A 16,186-nucleotide genomic window follows, 5' to 3' on the forward strand; every position below is an offset into this window, starting at 1 on the left:
TTATGTAGATTTAGAAAAAAATAACTTTATCATATGTGAATTAATCACAAATTTCGTAATCAAAACCCTTTTTATGATAATTATGAAATACTAATAGAAGTAACTTATTTTAAAAAATAATATAATAATATTGAGGACTCTCAAAGACATTTCACATCATCAACATAGTTTCTTTTGAAATCAAGAGACAAAAGTAACTCAAATTATAGGTTTCCCGAGTCTCGTATTTTCCTTTCCTTCAACGAAATTGTATATAGACAAAAAAGAAAATACATAATTATAAAGAATAAAAGCAGAAAAAGAACATAAGAAGATAGAAGAAAAGGAGCAGAGGTGCTTCTACACAACATAGAGCAGTATAATTCAAGTGTTTGTCTAATAAAAAGCTATGGTGACTATGAATTTACATACAATTCTTGAGCGTATCTCCAGCTCCCTGGAAAAAGCAGCAAGAGAGCGCGAAATCCGCAATGAAAATCCCGACAAGGGAGACGACGACAGCCGATGTCGTTGATTCTCCAACGCCCTTCGCACCTCCCATGGTGGTGACACCCCACGCGCAGCTCACGATCGATATTATCAAGCCAAATACCGCTGACTTGATCATTGCACTGATTATATCCCACCCTCGGAGAGCTCTCTGTGCGGAATCCAGGATTATGTTGATGCTGATGCCGTAGACGCTGTCAGCTAGGAAGGCGCTCGACGCCATCCCTAGGGTGAAGCACATTAGCGTTAGCAAGGGGAGAGCGATGCACGAAGCTAGTACTCTTGGCGTCACGAGGTAATCAACGGGGTTCGCACCAAGAACTCTCAGTGTGTCGGTTTGTTCTGAGACTTGCATCGTCCCCAGCTCTGCAGCAAAGGCGCTTCCAATACGCCCAGCAACGACGATTGATGTGACCACGGGACTCAGCTCCCTCGAGAAAGCGAGGGCCAGAACCCCACCGATGGATCTGTTCAGCCCGAGTCGGGTGAATTCCCTCGCGAACTGAATAGTGAAGGCCATGCCAACAAAAGCGGCTGTGAGGAGACATACGCCCACTGATTTAGGTCCAACTCTTTCAAGCTGCTGAAGAGTGTTTTTCCAGTGAATCTTTCCCTTAACAGTCCTGACAACCACCTGCCCCGCCAAAATCAGAACGGTTAATCCTCTGCATAAGTAGCGAGGAGGTGACCATTTGCTCAAGAATGTATTCGACTCAAGATTCAATACGGATACTTCACTTGTTTCTTCTCCTTTTTCTTCCAATATGGACGCACTTGCGTGGCCATCTGCGTTCAGAACAAAACTATGATCCCTCTTTTGAATCGAAGATAAAAGCTTCAAGGTCTTAGCTCCTTCAGAAAAAACAACTCTTCTGCCAAGGTATCGGAAGCGAATGGATGCAACTTTTGCAGGATTTCTTACATTAATAAAGCTTCCTCTGCAGGATTTCGGAGAAAGGGGTTCAAAGGAATTAAAAAACCAGATTGTTTTATGCTGTGACCCCAGAGAAAAAGAAAGCCAAGTAGACAAAAAAAGAGAAGAAATTAAACCTTTTGGAGGCATTGATAACAGGGTGGAACTGAGTAGCTGCTAGCATGTTAATTCTCTTTTTTACGACACACAAGCGTGCTGGGAGAAGCAATATTAGAGCAACATGACCCAACACTACAGTAGTATTCTGGTGATTGTAAAGACAGCTGATTCCATAAAATGAAATCTAGTTGCAGCTTCCAAATGAAATATTCTAGAAACCTGCAGTTGCCAATGAAATATTCAAGAAAAGATTTAGCCAATAGCAAAGTTACAAAAAATAAATTGCGTCAGATCATGGTAAAATATACTAACATTGTAACATGGAGTATCATTCATAACAGTCCATAAATACACCATTGTTAGCAATTCTTGGATGCTCTTTATATAATAAAGTAAACAGAGGACAATGAAGCGATGAAGCCATGCCCATCCCTCATCGAATGATTTCCTCGTAGCTTATACCAAACTCATTGTTAATGAAGGAATGAAGGGTAATACAAAGAAGATTAAGCTTTTGGAGTAATCAATTTACCACCCATCTTAGACTATAAAGTTCTAAGAAATTTATTACGCCAATGATTCTATCAAAATGTAGACTATATCTAGTTGCCTAGTCTAAGTTCCCAATTTCCCATTCAGAATCAACTTCTTTGAACCCTACTCAGCGAGTAATCAGATTAAGGAATGAACTCATTTTCCAATAAGCAATAGTAGAAATCCGCCTCTGCAGTCAGCACTGAAATAACAGCATACGGAGTGCTAACAAAGCAACCAGGAAGAATGCATCTCATTTCACAGTGCCGAAAGAAGTAACTGATAGTTCACTCATAACCACAGCATTAGCAATCAACCAAGAATTTCTCGCGCCAATTCAATCGAGGAAACAAAAACTGATGGATTCCAAAGATGGTAGTAATAAGCAATTCATAACTCTCATTGCTAGATTAGAAATGATAACGATATATAGTTCCTGACAGAAAATCAAAATGCATTCATCAAATTCAGCAGTAAAGTTTCACACCGATTAATAAATATACGAAGAATTAAAGGCATGATAGAATCTCATGAGCTGATAGCAGCAATCTGTAGAAACTATACAAGCCAAACTCATCCACCATCCACCAAATTCTGTGGATATTAGCAGTTAATACACATGAAATAAAGCAATGAAGCTTAAAATTAGGGCATTTTATACTACAAATACATGCGTAACCTAGACTTTTTCTCACTCATTTCTGCTCAACACTTTCAACTGCAAACATGTATAGATCCAAGTCAAATTCAGTACTAGCATATCACAAAGCTTCCACCAAAAAAAAGCAAAACATCAATCAGTGAGTCAAAATATCAAACACTTGGCGTCAAATTTCAATATCTCACAAATCTTATCAATCAATTTTTTGAATCCATAAATTCCAAATCTGGATATAACGAGCAGACTTCAAGAAGAACTTGACCTGAAAAGAGGACGGCGAGCTGAAGCCAACGACGGCAGCGGCGGTGATCTGACGCAGTGGTCGGGAAATTATGAAAAGAGAGATATAGAGTGAGTGATAACAAAGAGAAAATTGTTTTTATTAAATGAAATAATTATCATTTAAATTTCCAAATTTTTTAAAAATTTTGGAATTATTTGTGACAAAATTAAATATTGATATAGCAATAAAATCACATTGTTTTAGTTAATGCACATAATAGAATGATGTCATTTTGTCAAAAATAATGTCTTGTTATTGTTACATCAGCATTTAAATTTGCAATATTAGTTTTGATTCTGATGATTATGTGAAAATTGCAAAATATTGAAAATTAATAATTCCATTTTAATTTCAAAAGTTATTAAATTAATTAAATTCAATAAAAATCATGATTCAAATGACATTTATCTCTTAGTATTAAATAGAAATAAAAAAATTAGTACTATATTTCCTTTTGGATTGATTATTATTGTAATTTAAAGAGAATAGATAAAATAATAGTTCTAAATTTTCTTTTTAGTAATGATATAAAATCAATTGAGAGTTGGCAAGATTTGGGCTTTTATGAGAAGCGTTGATATAGAGAAAGATATATATGGGCTTAGGACATTCAATTCTTCTTCATGGACCTTTTTTTTCAAAATTGAACAAAATTATTTTTGTGTAAACTCATGAGATTTTAACTCATCATTAAATATGCATATATTCTTCACTTTGGAAACATTACAAATCCAATTCAACAACATGCATGATAAATACAAGGGCATATGCAATTAAAATGGATAGAAGTAGAGTAAAGAAATAGCTTAAATGATTAAATCAACATTATTTAATTAGGACTTCAATTATATCGAACTAGGGTGGGAAAAAATACTTTAAAATTTTATTTGGTATTATTATACTATTGAAATTGTTATAATAATAATTTTAAAAATAAAAAATGGAAATTAATCAATATAAACTTTAAAACAAGAAAAGGAGCAGAAATAATAGAAATGGAGAAAAAGAAGAAGTAGAATCTCACTTTGAAAAAAGAAAAAAAGGGGAGAAAATGATTTAACATGTAATAGCTTCAAAAAAAGAAGGAAATAAATAAGGCAGCTTTCTGAAAATAAAGGCATATTGGATAATATAATTATATACAAAGAAAGTAGTAACAAGGTAATAAAAAGTTAGTCAGTGTAACTTTACAATTTGAAGTTTGAACAATCAAGTTTTAATTTCAAAGAATAGAATTCGGCTATATTTGAAACCCTTTGATGAGGTTTAATTATAGTAATACACATTATATTATATAAATACACATTAGTATTATTTTATACATAAATATTTTTAATTTAACATGATTGGGTGACAAATTCAAATTCACACGTGTTTCAAAAGTCGAACAAAATGTAGTAACATAGATATTGTGGTGAATGTAACGCAATCGTTCTTTAATTAGAAAATTGACGTATTATTTTTCTAATATATATATATATATATATATATATAACTATATAAGCACAAGCAAGAACAACCTGATATTTGAATTGGAATCGAATTTTACCTGAAATAGCTCAATATTTGATTAGCTTTGTTGATTGATGTATCAATTTGTTTTAGATTGAATCTTACTTTTCTTATCGTTACCACTTTTCTCACTTTGCTTTCACAGACACACTCAGTTCATGCTGTCAAATTTCCTCTACACACACTCAAGAAGACTGCTTTTTAGTTGCACATTTCCCTACCAAGATTCTCATCAAATAAAACCATAAAAGAATTAGATAAATCTCTCTATATTTCAGTCAATTTCTATTTCAAATTAGTTTCGTTTATATGGATTTACACCGTTTTTGGCAATTTCTTAGATGGTGAAGACGATGTTGTCCTCAATCAGTCCAACAAATACAAACAGTTCAAGACAACCTCGGAAGGCATGCAACATTATAATCTTCCACGAGGAGTTTAGAGTCGAAGTGGCCATTGGTCATGTTCGACATAAAAACCTCGAGGAGGATTATTTCTCCGTCTATTTTTCAGACACAGTCAGTAATCCTGTCAAATTTCATTTACACACATTAAAGAAGACTACTTTTTAGTTACACATTTCCCTACCAAGATTCCCATGAGAAAGAGGAAGAAGTGATAAAGTGGCATCACTAAACCAACCAACACAAGTCTCAATAACTATACTATACTTTTCAAAACTATACACTCCATACATAGTACAATCTCACTACATTAAACATGTCAAATGATTCAAAAAATGAGCACCAATTGACATCATACAATATAAAAAGTCTCATATCACATCTCAAATATTACCATAACAAAGCTACTATAATAGTAATAATCAAATATGTTAATATGTAGGGAAAACAAGGGATGCAGCTTGTTGAAGTATCCGGTGTGATCGGTCGACCCCCTCCAAAAACTCTCGAACCACTCGAGTTTGTTATATTCAGCAGAGACGAACTTGTACTGCAAAAATTAACCCATTGATTGATCATCAATTTAACTAATAAATTTAAATGTCACAAGTTACATATTAATGATAGTAAAAATATTCACCTAGTTGATGGATATTGGCATGTCTCATAACCTGCACGAGTTTTAATTCAAAATTAGTAAAATAGAAATAGTTAAAGTTAGAGGGAAAAAAACTGGACTATTGGTCGTGGACAGAGGGAGTAACTTACTTGGATCAATACTGGTGGTGACGGCGGCCCCACCAAAGTTGCAGCTAGTGGGGATGGGATTCTTTTGGTAGTAGGTGTTGAAGGCGAAGGAGGCGTGGTGGCGGAGGGTGTTGGGGGCGAAGCAGCCCCCGCCTTGCTGGATGGGGGAGCAGTCGGCTCCCCCGTGGCCGCAGGCGTAGTCAAGGGCGAGCTGGAGGGCGGCTTGGGAGACGGAGGAGGAGGCGATGCACCAGCTCCCGGCCGAGGGAGTGGGAGAGTTTGTGGACAGAGGAGTCATTTGTGGATTGGCAGGGTTCATGATGGTTGGGGATTGATCAGAGTTGGAATCAGTTGGATTTAGCATTGGAGTTGTTGTGTAAGGGTTGTTGGCAGTTGGGATTGTTGTGATTGGGGTTGTTATGTCCTTTTGTATGGTGGAGATTGTCACTGATTCTTGTAGTTTGATTTGGTCTGTTGATTTGGAACTTGAACCTCAAAAGCACAACAAAATTCAAAAATTATAGTACTACTACATTAGACAAATCGTCGGAAAACAACGTAATAGAATATAAATGAAACAACGTTGTTTGGTTGAAAAACATAATTCAATAAATGTAAAACGTAACAAATTGTGACATCACTTATTCAGTTGATCGGATCACTTATTCAATTCATTAAATAAGGGATGTGATATAAGTATTTCCTATGTATGACACTAATGAAAAGAAGAAAAGATAACATGAGTCTCAAATTGAAATGATGGCTTTCCAACAAAAAGAAAAACAAGACAGCTATTCACCAATTCAAAACTTGGAATAACTAGTTAGATGTGATGATGAACAAAAGCATAAAAACTTTGAAGTGAAAAAAAAAACAGAAAATTATTAAAATAAAAATCTAAGTAACTTGAACTGAACTGAGTTTGAGACAGAAAACTGACATGTTTCAGATGAAGTAGAAGACATAATTTTGGTGAAGATGGGCAAGTAAATTTACAATATAAAACCAAAAAAAAAGTACTAGTAGTCTAAAATGAAGAAAAAAGAGAACCTGAAGAGAGGAGAAGAAAAGCCATGTGAAGGAATGTGAAGCAGTGAATGGTTAGTCTGTTTCTTGCCATTGTTGCCAATGATATGTGTTGCTTTCTCTCTCATGTGATGGTTTTGCTTTGGTTTTGATAAACCATGTCCACCATCCAAACAAGCATCATTGCTCTTTGAAAAGAAGGGGCTTTGTGTCATCCATTACCATATATAAATAAATACAAACATTTCTAGAGAGAGAGGGAGTTTTAAAGTGGGGTTTGCTTTATATAAATATCAAAAATAAACTCTTTAGGCATATGAGCTAATTGAATCATCAACCTATTAACCGAAAAAATATCTTATTAATTGAATCAGTTTGCAAGATTGTATCCCGAATTAAATATGTAGTGTGTTTGGTAGATTCAATCTCACAATTCAATCCTAAATGGATAATTATGGGATAATTAGGCATAGCTAACCAACCCCTGTGACTAAAATAATCTCACAACTCAATCTTAGATTGTATCTTGGTAATTTTTTATCTAGGCAGCCGAACACCACCTAAGTGCATTATACTATCTCCACTCATTCAAACTTCATAGTAACACATTTTTTTGAATGGAAACATTTTTCTTTCTATATTCTTTCTTCACACAATATGCTAAAACACAAGACAAAAAAATATTTCACTTTAAATAGTAGTGACGCAAGTTGTTCTACAATCTTCCCAAATTACATGATGAAAGAATAATTTGAGTTCCAACTTAGTAGCTAGAATAATTTAATAATGGTTAGTTGAAGACTCTTATCAGTTATTGCTATTATTATAAATATTTCACAAAATTACAAAAAGGATAGTGATCGATTTATGACCATAAACTGAGTTAGAAAGTTGAATTTCTTTTTCAATATCTACTTTGACGTCTTTACTTTAAAACAAGATTATTGATATTTAAAAATCATAAAGATACGTAAAAACACTAGTAAAACATAACGATGTGTAAAACACTTGTTGAATTTGTGTGTTTGATTATGTTTTATTGTATCTGTTTGCTTCTTTTTTTTGTTGTGTAATGATTTTTAATAGAGCGTTTGCTTCTGTCTATTTATTGATTTCATTTTTTATTGTTTCTACTTGTGATTTTTTGCTACGAGCTTGTACACTTTGTGTTACTATTAGTCATTATAAATACTGCTTTATAAAATATTTTGATTATACACTTTGTGTTTCTTTGATTGGTTGGACAGTCAATTTTGTCTTCACTAATTGCAAGATACTGTTGGCTAATTAATGTTTAGAATTTGATCATAAATCATACTTTTATTCTGTTCTTTTTCTTATGAGGGAGAAATATTTATCTTTCACTTTATATAAATCTCACTTTTCTTTATGGTACAAATTTAAAAAAGATTTGGGCAACTATCTTGTTAAATTTGCCTTTATAAGCTTTGGGGAGATAGTGACTCATTGCAGGACAACTAATTATTTCTAACAATGAAACATAATTTAGCTTATAAGAGCATCCATATCCTTGCTCTTTAATTAATAATGAAACATAATTTAGCTTATAAGAGCATCCACATCCTTGCTCTTGTCAAAGAGCACGGATGTGGGCCCGGACCCACGTTTATTAATTTTTTTACTCTCTGCTCTTCCCCAAGAGCACAACACCCACATCCATGCTCTTCCACAAGGACATGCTCAAGGGTCCCACAATTCTATTATTCAATTTAAATAAAAACATTTCCATAATATTAAAATGCATTAAAAATACCCGGAATGATATTGTTCATAGTATTCAATTTAAATAGTTGGTCGAGGAGGAGGGGCGGGGGTAGTGGCTGCGACATAGGCTTCATAGTCGGCACGATATTGTTCATAGTATTCTTGTTCTTCGCCCTCCGCTTCCGCAATGATATCGGTGAAATCCATTTTTGAATTTTTTTAGAGAGGGTTTGAGTGAGAGAGGAAGATGTAGATAAGTTGTATGAAAAAATATGAATGAGAGATGATTTGATGTGAAAAATGGATGATGAATGTGTGTATTTATAGATGATTTTGAGATTTTAAAAATTTATTAAAAAAACAAAAAAAAATCAAAAAAACGGTAATAAAACGACTATATTTTTTAGAATCTGAAAATATATTTTTTTTAATTTTTTGTATTATTTTCAATTTTTTTAAAGGAAAATCTAACGGATAATCCGTTGGCGAATACAAACGAGCCACGTCGCCTGCTCAGCGGCACGGACGAGCTCGATGCATCGAGCAGCACCGTGCCTGTGGCGAACAGCGCGTTGCCGCGCCAGCGGCACGGACGTCGTCTGTCCCAGCGAGCACCACTGCGGATGCTCTAAAATATTTTCTCAACAAAGGTTTAGATTATCAGAACCGCGCAGAGTATATGATGAACCATTATTGATTGTATTAATATATATAAAAATAAGACAATTTAGCATTTGAACGTTTTTTTTTGTTGTCTCATTGTACGTCCATTTATTTTCTTCTATAATGATTATAATAGAACTTTTTTTTTTATTTTACATGAATTTTGTCATTGTTTATAGTATTTTGAACTATTTCTGTATCATTACTCATGTTCGTTAACTTTTTAGCATGATGATTAATTTTGTACTATTAAATAAAAACAAATAAAATAATTTGGAATCGCATTCCTTGTCATTTATGTTTTATTCCTCTACAATTGAAAACAATACATGATCATTCATCTTGAATTATTTTCATAAAATAGTACTAATTTCCTTTTCAATAGAAAATAATAATAAATCAATAAAAGAAAAGGTATGAGATAGAGATGGTGGGTCGATTGCAATAATTGCGGCCAACCTTTGTACATTTTGTGGTGTCTTAGTTTTTTTTTTTTTTGTATCAAAGTAGGGTAACATTTATCCTAACCTAAATACGATTAGTTTGGCCAAATCATATTTTATATTTAAAGTCTACTTAGGCTTGCTTTATATTATACACCTCGTCTCACTTTACTATAATTAATTAATTTCATATGCTTCTTTTTGAAGCTAAATAAAGTGGCTTCTTGACTATAGCGAAATTTAAATAATGTTGCAATAAATAATAAAAGAATGTTTCCGAAAGAGCCACAAAAATTTAAAATTTAGTGTTTTTATTGGTACTAAATTAAAAATAAAGAGCAATAAAGAATCAATCACATTGAAATGAATGGGGATAACCGGCTAAACGAGAATATATGAAATTGAATTGACCGAGATTAATTTATCCTAGAAGAAATGTCGACCGAATAATATTTATAACATTTAATTCTGTATAATCTAGCAAACCAAATATTCGTAATAGGCTAATCTTAAACATTATGGAAATTTACTGCCTAATTATAATTATGTTTCATTTCTTTCAGTATAATTTTAATTTTAATAATAATAAAAATAGTAAGTCCTGAAACATCAAAAGGGTTTTCCCGTAAGCCCAAGTCCAATAAATTGAAGCCCATTAGTCCACTGAGCTAAATAATGCACTGGCCCATTTTGATTTGTGTGGGTTTTTGTAGCTACCAAAAACAATAATGTCAAGTTCACAACTAATTTTCTGTTGCTTTATAACAAAATTCATTCAATTGATATATAAACTTTTTTAGGCCACGTTAATACGAAGATTTTGACATATTACTCATTGTTGCAACAATAGTACTTCATCACTAGTAATTTTTATAAACCAATCAAACCCCCCCTCTCTCTAGTCTTGATGCAAGAACAATGTTTTCTGCCAAAAATTTATATAAACCGGGAGGCCGTAAATCCGCAGGAACGTATCCTCACCGTACCAACGAGCGACAAAATGAAGTCGGAAATAGAATGACAAACCATAAATGTTACAAAAGACGGGCGCTTTGATCCGCCCACCGGAACCCTAAACCCTTACCGCGCCACATTAATTAGCCATCTTGGTCTCACGCGCGTTTCTTCGTTATCTTTGGAGGTATCGGCAATGATTCAAGATTCCAATCCTGTTCTTCACTGGAGGAATCTTTCCAGTTAGAAAATGTGAATGGTAGAGAGATATGTCTAAATAGTCAGTTTTTTCAATCCATTGTCTTAGAAGTGTGGCTTTCTGATGGCTCCCCCCTACTTTCCGAATCAGCCGAACCACTAGCCTCCTTCATCGACTCGATCTCCAAGCTCATCGTCCTACTTTTCCTACTCCTCCGATCCTGCAGGTAATGAACATTAGAGCTATTGAAACGGTCTATACTACAAGGCGAAGAATCCATTGAACCGAAACCTTATTTGTTCGTGGACACGAAAGAGTTTGTAACCTTTTCGACAAAAACCATTCAATCAGAGAGAAATGCTTACCTCACGATAAGGAAGATCATCGGTGTCCAGCATACGTACAACCTGGCTCATTTTGGGCCGTTTCTCCGACTCGGGATCTACACATCTTAGCGCAACGAGAAGTGCACGTTTTAGAGAACGAGTAGTAGGCTTGACTTCGAGAATAGGGTCTACAACTTCCTCGGCTCTCCTGTTCCCTACCATCATTTTAAGCCACTCGACGAGATTAACCTGCCACAGGCACAGTTATGGACTGTTACGACGAGAATTTACTAGCTTCGTTTACCCTCACAAAAAAAATTAAATTAGCACCTCGTTGGCTGGACGTGCGTAATCTACTGGATCTCTTCCAGCGACAGCTTCAAGAAGCAGAACGCCAAAACTGTATACGTCGCTCTTTTCATTTAGCAAGCCCGTATTCGCATATTCTGGAGCCACATAACTGAAATTTGCTAAAGCTCGTTATGAACAAAAACTACGGTAGAAATAGATCAGAAAGCCGGAGAGGAGCAAACTTCAAAAGAGAAATATACCCGAAAGTTCCCATCACCCTCGTTGTTATATGGCTCTCTCCAGAATCCAGCAGCTTAGCCAAACCAAAGTCGGAAACTTTAGCGTTGAACTCGCCCGTGATCAAGATATTACTTGATTTTATGTCACGATGTACGACTTTTGGTTCTATTGCTTCGTGCAAATAAGCTAGTCTGCATAACAAAAACAGTTGCAATTTTATCATCATCCAATTATTCAACGTTGATGCTTCGAGGAAAGAAAACGGAAATGCAAGGGACTAAAAAACGAGAGAGTTCTTCACTTACGCCTTGGCGGTACCAAGTAGAACCTTCATCCGGGCTTCCCATGTTAGGGAGCCGTGCTGCCTCATTGCCCCATGAAGCCATTGTTCGAGATTTCCATTATTTACATATTCATACACCAACATCCTGAAAATAGATTTCATGCCGCCTCATCTCAAAATGCGAATAAAGATCAACGAAACAAAAACTAAGAGAAACAGAACGAAAAGCTAACCTCTGAACTCCTTCTATGCAGTAGCCGAGAAGTCTCACGAGGTTTTTATGTCGAACATGACCAATGGCCTCGACTTCGACCCTAAACTCTTTCTCCGCTTGGCCTCTGCAATTCAACGCATAATTTATCAAAAAATGATTTCGCACAAACTTCGGATTAAAAAAAAGAAATAATAAGGATTCTCACAGATTATTAAGAAGCTTCTTAACTGCCACCTCCGAGCCATTGGCCAATTTTCCTCGATAGACGACCCCATAACCACCTTCGCCAATGATGTTTTCAGCTGAAAAACGATTTGTTGCGATCTCAAGATCTCTGAGCGTGAACCAGTGGCCCCACCCAAGATGAGATATTTCCGGCAAACCAATCAACGGAGAAGCTGTGGCAATCCCGTACGACATTGAAGACTGTTTACGCGCATGACCAGAACTCCCCTCCTCTCCCGACTGAGAGCTACCGCCCATCTCGTAATGGTAAACCGAACTGCTCTGGCTGATATTATCAGCATCACTTGATCTGCTCCTACCCAAATGGACTAACATCTTCTCCGTTTTCTTATCGCTAGGTTTATCGTTTATCGTCAAGTATAAAGCTTCAGGATGATCGTGTGTGCTTTCCTCCCCAACTCTGTCTACACTGATTTCTTTCGAGATGTTAGGAATCTGGCAGGCAGAAAACTTGTCCGAGGCTCTTTTAGATCTCCGTTGGAACATGATCCATATCGATAAGATCCCCAATATAAGAACTATAAACGCACCCACGCATATGCCAATGAGAACCCAAAGTTTCAGAGCCCCATACTTTTTCGACAACTCGGAATATAAACTTTCGGAAGCCATTTTTCTGATATTTCAGCACAACGAAGTAAATCTGCACCAATCAAACCTGAACAAGGACTACATCATTTCAGAAAAACACACCAAATTCAATACAAACTCAGACAAACGAGAAATGAGACGACTGTGATCACTAGTTAGCGGCATCAACACATGCATCTCTCTTTCATTTCAAGAATACTCCATTTAACCAATTTCAAGACAACTTCATTCATCTATAAAGATTGCTAAGTTCCTAAACTAAACCGCCATTTCTAAGTTCCTAAACAAACTCAATGCTGCTAGACTTCCTAAGTTCCGAAACAAACTCAGCTAAACAAGAAATGAGCTGACTTTGATAACTAGTTAGCAGCATCAACACACACACCTTTCTTTATTTTCAGGTATACTACATTTAACCAATTACAAGATCCCCAAAATTAGAACTAGAAACGCGCCCACGCCTATGCAAATGAGAGCCGTTTTCCGAGATTTCAGCACAAGGAAGTAAATCTACACTAAGCAAACCTGAACAAGGACTACTTCATTGAACTCTGAATTCGAGGGTCACATCACATTATCAGAAAACACAAAATATTCAATTGCTGCTAGATTTCTAAGTTCCAAAACAAACTCAGACAAACAAGAAGTGAGCTGACTGTGATCACTAGTTAGCAGCATCAACACACACATCTTTCTTTCTTTTCAAGAACACTACATTTAACCGATTTCAATAAGCCTTCTCCACATATAAACGCTATCACATCACATTACAAAATTCTAAAAACCAAACCACCATTTATCTACACAGATTCCTACCTTCCTAAACTAAACCACCATTGATCTAGTCTCCTAAACAAACTCAGCTAAACAAGAATGAGCTGACCGTGATCACTAGCTAGCACTTAGCAGCATCAACACACAAATCTTTCTTTTTTTTCAACACTACACTTAACCAATTACAATAACCCTTCTCCACATACAAACACTACAAGCACAGCACAATCAACAGCATTACAGCTAAAGAAAAACTAAACAAACATTGATCTATAACAGCTGAATCAAAATCAAGAAAGTGTGTGTCTTTCCATCCAAGCATCAGAAACATAAAGGGAGAGAAAGCCCTCACCTTGGTCAGTGATCTGAACTCAACCCCTCTGATCTTCCTCCTTGACAACACAAAGAAGCAAAAAAAAAAGGTTCTTTTTTGCCTCAACAGATGCCCAATTTGCATAGATACGCCAATGCAGAGATGAAATGCCACAAACCCACCAAGAATAAAAGAGGGAAAAAAGAGAAGCTCAAAAGAAAGAGTAGTTTAGAAGTAGAAGGTTTGTGGTGAAGAGTGGGCCAAGAGAAATGATAACAATCATGCAAGTGAGAAAGTGAATTTCTTTTTCTTTCTCGAAACAATGGCAGACCAAAAATCCAATCTTTGGGAGGAGGCGGAGGAGTTCATCCTTTTTTACCTTATTTTGTTGGGGTTTTGAATGATGGGAGGAAATCAGAGATGTGGGATTTCTAATAAAAGGGGAGAGGAGAGAAATGGTAGGTGGGATTTGGGAATGTGGGGAAAAGAGGGAAGAATGCTTGCTTTGCAATGGAGGAAAACCAGAGAGAGAGAGTGAATAGTAAAGTGTAAGCAAAATGAGGTTAGAACTTAGAAGTAAGCCTGCATTTATAGCAATGGTGGAGAAAAATAAAATGAAAATAATGAGAGAAAAGTTAAATCCAGACAAAAGTGGAATGTGAGTAGTAGAGAAAAAAAGATTTATGAAAGTGTGTGTGGGTGTGAGTCATCATAATGAACACACTAATAAGAGGGGAATCCCATGTTAGATGATATTTAATTTATAAGTTGTAATATTAATTTATTTATAACATTATCATCACAATGTATTTTAGTGTAGTATTGTATATTATGCCATATTTGTATATATATTTCCTTTATCTAATTTGTGGTTTGAAAATAAAGTTTCTTATAGTAGAGTCAAAAAATTGTTATGACTTGAGTTTTAAATGTTACTTAACTTTTTGTGTGATAAATTGTTTGTTTGAGTTTCGTTCTCAATATTTTTCTCAACCAAAATATTTGATTTTTATTATGCGAACATTAATGGGATTTGATTTAATATTCATAAAAGTTAGTTGTAATCTCAAACTTACCATACATGCTTGTTAGTGAAATGAATTGAGTTATTCACATTTCATATATATAACAAATAAATTTCTATGTAAGATACCCATTTGAAATTGTTATCAGTGAGTGTCTATGTATCAATTTTAGAGCAATAAAATACATAGATGCAATAGAAATTTTATGATAGTCAATTTTACTTATTCTTATAGTGATGCAATATATTTTTTTTTCAAAAAGTTATAAATTTATTTAAATTTAATTATATAATATACATATATTAAAATTATAAGAAACCTTAATATAAAATATGGACTATGTCATAGATTTGACATATTGGCTATAAAACAAGCACATATCTCTACATCCGGTGTAACTCAAATCCCAATCGATTTATCGAATGAAAAACGTCTTAACAGCTAAATTGTGATTTATCGTTACAAATACATTTTTTACTCATGTACTACCTTTTATATAAGGGATAATAGCAATTTAAATCATGAAGTTTGGTTAAATTCTTGTTTAAAATTGAAATATTAAATTACGAAGTTTCAATTTTTCTCAATTGTCTCATATATGCATGCACAAATTGACATCTTTTTTTTATGTTAAAAACGATAATATTTCAATAAAATAAGAAGATAAATCAGAAATTAAAGGAATATCAAAGAAAAAAATAATTATTTTAATGAAACACGTTGTTTAAATATCATATAAAGACGACATTTTGTGCATGGATGGGACAATTGAGAAAAATTGACACTCCGTGATTTAATATTCCAATTTCAAAGTTCATGGGACAGACCAGAATTTGACCAAACTTCATGTTTAGGACCCGTTTTATAGGTGATAAACCAAGGTTAAGGTTGGTGGGACCCACCACAATCCAATGTTTGATACAAATTTTCAGCCTGGATAAATGCAATCCAAGGCCCGAAAAAAATTGCGGCGGCCCGCCAGGCCCGCGTGAATAGTGTCCGTTTTCACTATTGGGCTTAGTTAATGTGACCCACAAAATTTGTGGGTTTATTTTATCCTGTTGTGGGTTTATTTTATCCTACATAAATCCTACATTTGGCCCGAAAATTTTATCCTATGTTAATCCTCTTGCTATAACCCACTCACTCTATAAAACGGGTCCTTAAAGGACTATTAACTCTTTATATTATGGTATCCAAGGACAATAAG

The 16,186-nt window shown here is 34.8% G+C and overlaps 3 protein-coding genes across 4 annotated transcripts; all 3 read right to left on the reverse strand.

Annotated features, from left to right (window-relative positions):
* Positions 1-194: 194 nt before the first annotated feature.
* On the reverse strand, positions 195-3,124 carry LOC121756918 (protein TRIGALACTOSYLDIACYLGLYCEROL 1, chloroplastic-like). 2 transcript variants are annotated; one of them, XM_042152346.1, is made up of 3 exons: positions 2,980-3,124; positions 1,540-1,741; positions 195-1,427 (listed from the first exon to the last, which is right to left on the reverse strand). In XM_042152346.1, exons 2-3 carry the CDS (start codon positions 1,584-1,586, stop codon positions 404-406), a joined length of 1,071 nt encoding a protein of 356 aa, XP_042008280.1. In that variant the 5' UTR covers positions 1,587-1,741; positions 2,980-3,124; the 3' UTR covers positions 195-403. The 2 variants fall into 2 exon arrangements, with proteins under 2 accessions (XP_042008280.1, XP_042008281.1); XM_042152347.1 differs by lacking the exon at positions 2,980-3,124 and adding an exon at positions 1,835-2,973.
* Positions 3,125-5,128: 2,004 nt separating this feature from the next.
* LOC121756919 (glucan endo-1,3-beta-D-glucosidase-like) lies at positions 5,129-6,904 on the reverse strand. Its single transcript, XM_042152348.1, has 4 exons — positions 6,714-6,904; positions 5,685-6,155; positions 5,557-5,587; positions 5,129-5,466 (listed from the first exon to the last, which is right to left on the reverse strand). Exons 1-4 carry the CDS (start codon positions 6,781-6,783, stop codon positions 5,307-5,309), a joined length of 732 nt encoding a protein of 243 aa, XP_042008282.1. The 5' UTR covers positions 6,784-6,904; the 3' UTR covers positions 5,129-5,306.
* Positions 6,905-10,424: 3,520 nt separating this feature from the next.
* On the reverse strand, positions 10,425-14,524 carry LOC121756916 (probable receptor-like protein kinase At2g42960). The gene is made up of 8 exons (XM_042152345.1): positions 13,991-14,524; positions 12,233-12,931; positions 12,047-12,151; positions 11,836-11,958; positions 11,551-11,721; positions 11,330-11,459; positions 11,039-11,248; positions 10,425-10,893 (listed from the first exon to the last, which is right to left on the reverse strand). The coding sequence occupies exons 2-8, from the start codon at positions 12,883-12,885 to the stop codon at positions 10,765-10,767; spliced, it is 1,521 nt and encodes a 506-aa protein (XP_042008279.1). The 5' UTR covers positions 12,886-12,931; positions 13,991-14,524; the 3' UTR covers positions 10,425-10,764.
* Between the last annotated feature and the right edge of the window lie 1,662 nt (positions 14,525-16,186).

Source organism: Salvia splendens, chromosome 12 (assembly GCF_004379255.2).
Source record: "Salvia splendens isolate huo1 chromosome 12, SspV2, whole genome shotgun sequence".
Taxonomy (NCBI): domain Eukaryota; kingdom Viridiplantae; phylum Streptophyta; class Magnoliopsida; order Lamiales; family Lamiaceae; genus Salvia; species Salvia splendens.